This window comes from Parasteatoda tepidariorum, chromosome 2 (genome assembly GCF_982258835.1).
Source record: "Parasteatoda tepidariorum strain Cologne lab strain chromosome 2, Ptep-v5.0, whole genome shotgun sequence".
NCBI classification, from domain to species: domain Eukaryota; kingdom Metazoa; phylum Arthropoda; class Arachnida; order Araneae; family Theridiidae; genus Parasteatoda; species Parasteatoda tepidariorum.
Window position 1 is genome coordinate 29,482,377 of NC_141756.1, and position 3,938 is coordinate 29,486,314.

The window sequence follows — 3,938 nt, forward strand, 5'->3', positions numbered from 1 at the left end:
TTAATGATCATTTCTGCATGTTCATTAAAATCTTAATTTGTATACTTGGAATGCTAAGAAAATAAATGTTTAAATTTAAAACACAATGTGAAATAAAGATAGAAATTGATATTTTTTTGCACAATTTAACGCAAATAAAGAATTCATTGATTGAAAAACACAAATGAACATACCATGTGCAGCAAAAAGATAAATGTATTTCATTTCATGAATGCTTACAATGCTTTTAGAAACTCTATTCATCAACTTTAAAGCTAATTATGTGTTTATTTATAACTTTCAGCTAATCACAAGACTTATGATGCTTTACAATTTACAGAAAATCATTTCAGCAACTTCATTATTATAAAAATCATAACACATTTAGAATAAGACATAAAAGTGACTGAAATAGTTATTCTCATAACCATTCCTTTTATAATAATCAAGCAAAATTTTTTACTGAGTAAATATAGGTTATTAAAAAAGTTCTGCAAAACTTGCGAAAATTTCAACTTTTATGAATTTTCATTTTGTTTTGCTGTTTTTAGTGATCTTAGTTTAAATTTTCATCAATATTTCTAAATGATTTTGGATAAAACTGAATTCTGGGTTTTGGTTCGTTATTGTTCTAAACAAGTGTTGTAGCTATAAGCATATTTCCCAAGTGTTACAGAACTTTTTTAACAAGATATATATCGTATGTTATATTATATATATATGGGTATACATGTAGATTATACTATAAAAAAATTCAAAAAATTGTAGAATATACTATAAAAATCACTTATCAACAGATTGATTATTTTCATTAAAAAAAACATTAAAACCTACCTATCTCCTGCATAATTGAGTTTTTTCATGAAAAAGATCCAAAAATCAATTTATTCAATGGCTTTTTTTTTTGAAAATTGAAGTTTTGTTTGCATTATTAAAAAAATGTTTTTGCGTTTCATTCGTATTTTTTCAAGTTGAAAGTTTTAAATATTAGAAACAAAATGTGAACTTCATTGATCTGAATTTTTACTTTTTTTTTCAAAAATTGGTTAAAGTTTCGTAATTATTTTTTCATCTAAATTAACTAACTAATAGAAATTACTTTAAAATTTTCGGTAACTTGTCAACTGAAACATGTCTGAGAGTTCGTGACGGAGGTCTGAGGTTCTATCCTCGGACCGGCAAGATTGACTCTGCCTTTCATCTTTTCAGTGGGTGGATAGAATGAGTACCAAGCATGCTCTGGGACTGAACAGTGGGGGTTCCGGGTTCGGCTGCCCCTGCGTCCCAGTGCCCAAAGGCAAGAAAATTGGGATGGGCATAGTAGGCTTTGGCTCTTCATGGGTTGTCGAGCCACTGAGTTTAGTTTTAATGGTAACTTCTGCTTACTTGAATTCTCAATGACAAAAAAAGTGAATTTTTCACTAAAGTTCCCGTAGATATTTTTAAATTTAAAATAATCTAATAAAAAATAATTCAAGAAATTAAGAAAAAAAAAACAAATTATCTATACTAATTAAGAATATTATGTTAAAGAACGTAGGTATTACTTCAATTACCAATAAAATATAAAAATATTCTGCACACATTGAAAGTAACTGTGAAATTTTCAAAGCTTACATAATCACGTAGATTTGAGATGTTAATATTATTTTAAGCTTCTAATAATAGCCATTACCAACAAGTAAATTTTGATTTAAAAAATGTATACCACAGAAGCTTTGGTTTTAGACGACACGTTAAAACTGGTAGAAATGTTTGAAAAAATTTCATTAGCTAATTTAACATTTTCTTCCTAAGTAACTTTTGATTATAAAAATCTATTCCACAGGAGCTTTGGTTTTTGGCGACACGTTAAAACTGGTAGAAATGTTTGAAAAAATTTCATTCGCTAATTTAACATTTTCTTCCACCAAACTAAACCAATCAGGAGTATTAAATATTTCTGCCGAGTTTTCAATAGAAAAGTTCATTGCTATATGCTTTAACCGTTCGTGGTTCACCATATGTGCTGTAAGAAGAATATCACAAACATTACTTAGCGACATTACACTCTCTAAACGTGATGCACATTTTTCCCGGAGTGAAAGAACCTGATACTTATCGGCGGCAAATAAAAGTTTCTTAGCTGTTTCGTAATCCATGTTATCCACCGTTGCTGTGTAAATAAATTCAAGAAGTAGCTTCAGGGTATCTGTTTCTACATCGTCAATATGAACGACACCCGTCTGTGACTCGATCATATCTTGTTCGAACATCGCTGAAAATACAGGAGAACGAGCAGCAAGTACAGATTTATGTGCATGCACTTCCAGGTCATTTACTTTTAATTTTATGTCCGAATGTACGTCGTTTAACAACATATATTTTAGTTCTTTTTGCAAAAGTGAAACATCAGCATCGGAATTCAAACTGTCCTTTGAATCTAAATCTTTTGTTGATACGGTTCCATCTGAAACAGCTAGTTCACATAATAGAAATATCATGTTATCCTCTGTTAAGACATTTGCATCACTTTCCATAGTAGTTTTAGAAATAAATGACGGGAATTCCCAAACCTCGTTTTTATTTTTCGACTCAAATAAGTGCTGAGCACTTTTTGAGCATATTTTCTTTCCTTTTGAATTTAAAAGAGACAATTTACAAATAATAAATGTAGGTAAAATTGACTCAAATTGAATGATACAGATTTTCACTGAGTCAGTTGCCCCACTTAAAGTCATTTCGTAATTGAACTTGTTGTTAACTGTAAAGTTTTTTCTTACAGTATCATCTGCAATCTTAACCTTCCAAGAGAACGAAGTAGAGTTTACGCCAATGTTAGTATACGTTTCATACGCAGGTGATTTATCCTGTCCACATTTGATACGCATTTGGCAACGAATGGTTAAAATATCTTCTGTCGAGTTTTTTAACTCCTCCATAACTTTATCTGTACTTTCAAACTTAGGCCAACCCCAAGCTTTATTCTCTTTATAACTACGCTCTTCCATTGTTTTAGTACAGAAATTTTTTTCATCTATTCCAATGCTTACCGTACATCTTATAATGCTTTCTTCATTGTATACACTAGGACTTCTTATAAATAAATATAACGACACAAAGCCCTCAGAATTCTTGTCCTCTCCTCTGGGATAAATTTCTAAAGACCATTTACTTCCACCAATACATTCTACTCTAAACACAGAACTTAAAATCTTCTCTCCATTTTTCTGAAAACTTAAAGAAAAATTTCGAATTTTCCACACACATATAAATTCCTGAAAACACTCGGTAGGCATGTTTTTTATCAATGCACTTTATTCTACGACTGGTTTTCTCAAAGCAGTGAAAAATTTTGTTCATTTAACAGCTGATAAAACAGTTCGAAAGTGCAATTGCTATCTGATATTTATTCTTTTCATAAAAGGTCAATGTCTATCTTATACATGATTGTCATTTTCTAAGTATCATAGATAAGACTTTTCTATGAATAATGGTTTAAATTTTAAAAAAAACTTTCAATTTTCATTTTTTTTTTCAATTTTCATTTATTATTTTAAAAGTTCAACTTCATCTAAAATGAGTGCAGCAAAGTTTTCAAAAACATAAAGTCCTGAAAAATTACACAAAAAACTTCATGTTGTTTAAATTTCAAATTGAATTTTATACAATCATGCTAAAAAAATTAAATAAATCCCTATTCAGTTAAGCATGTGATCAAATAACAGAAAAAAATATTTATTTTTAGTTCTTAGCGGTAATCTCTCAATTCAGAATTTTAATTTTTATAAGTAACAAGTTTCGAAATGTTTTAAAAAGGAATCTCAGCAATTTATCTACATCTGATTTCCTTTTTAAAAATAAAGCTTAGATAAAAAATAATTTGCAAATGTTGTAATAACCTGCAGAGTCCGCTGTCGTGCTGGATGGTTTCTATTATCAGAGTTCGGCAACTAATAAATGCAAAATAATCATAAGAT

General features: G+C 29.3%; 1 protein-coding gene across 1 annotated transcript; it reads right to left on the reverse strand.

Moving 5' to 3' along the window:
* Positions 1–245: 245 nt before the first annotated feature.
* On the reverse strand, positions 246–3,285 carry LOC139424971 (speckle-type POZ protein B-like). Its single transcript, XM_071177343.2, has one exon. The coding sequence runs from the start codon at positions 3,255–3,257 to the stop codon at positions 1,797–1,799; it is 1,461 nt and encodes a 486-aa protein (XP_071033444.2). The 5' UTR covers positions 3,258–3,285; the 3' UTR covers positions 246–1,796.
* Positions 3,286–3,938: the final 653 nt, after the last annotated feature.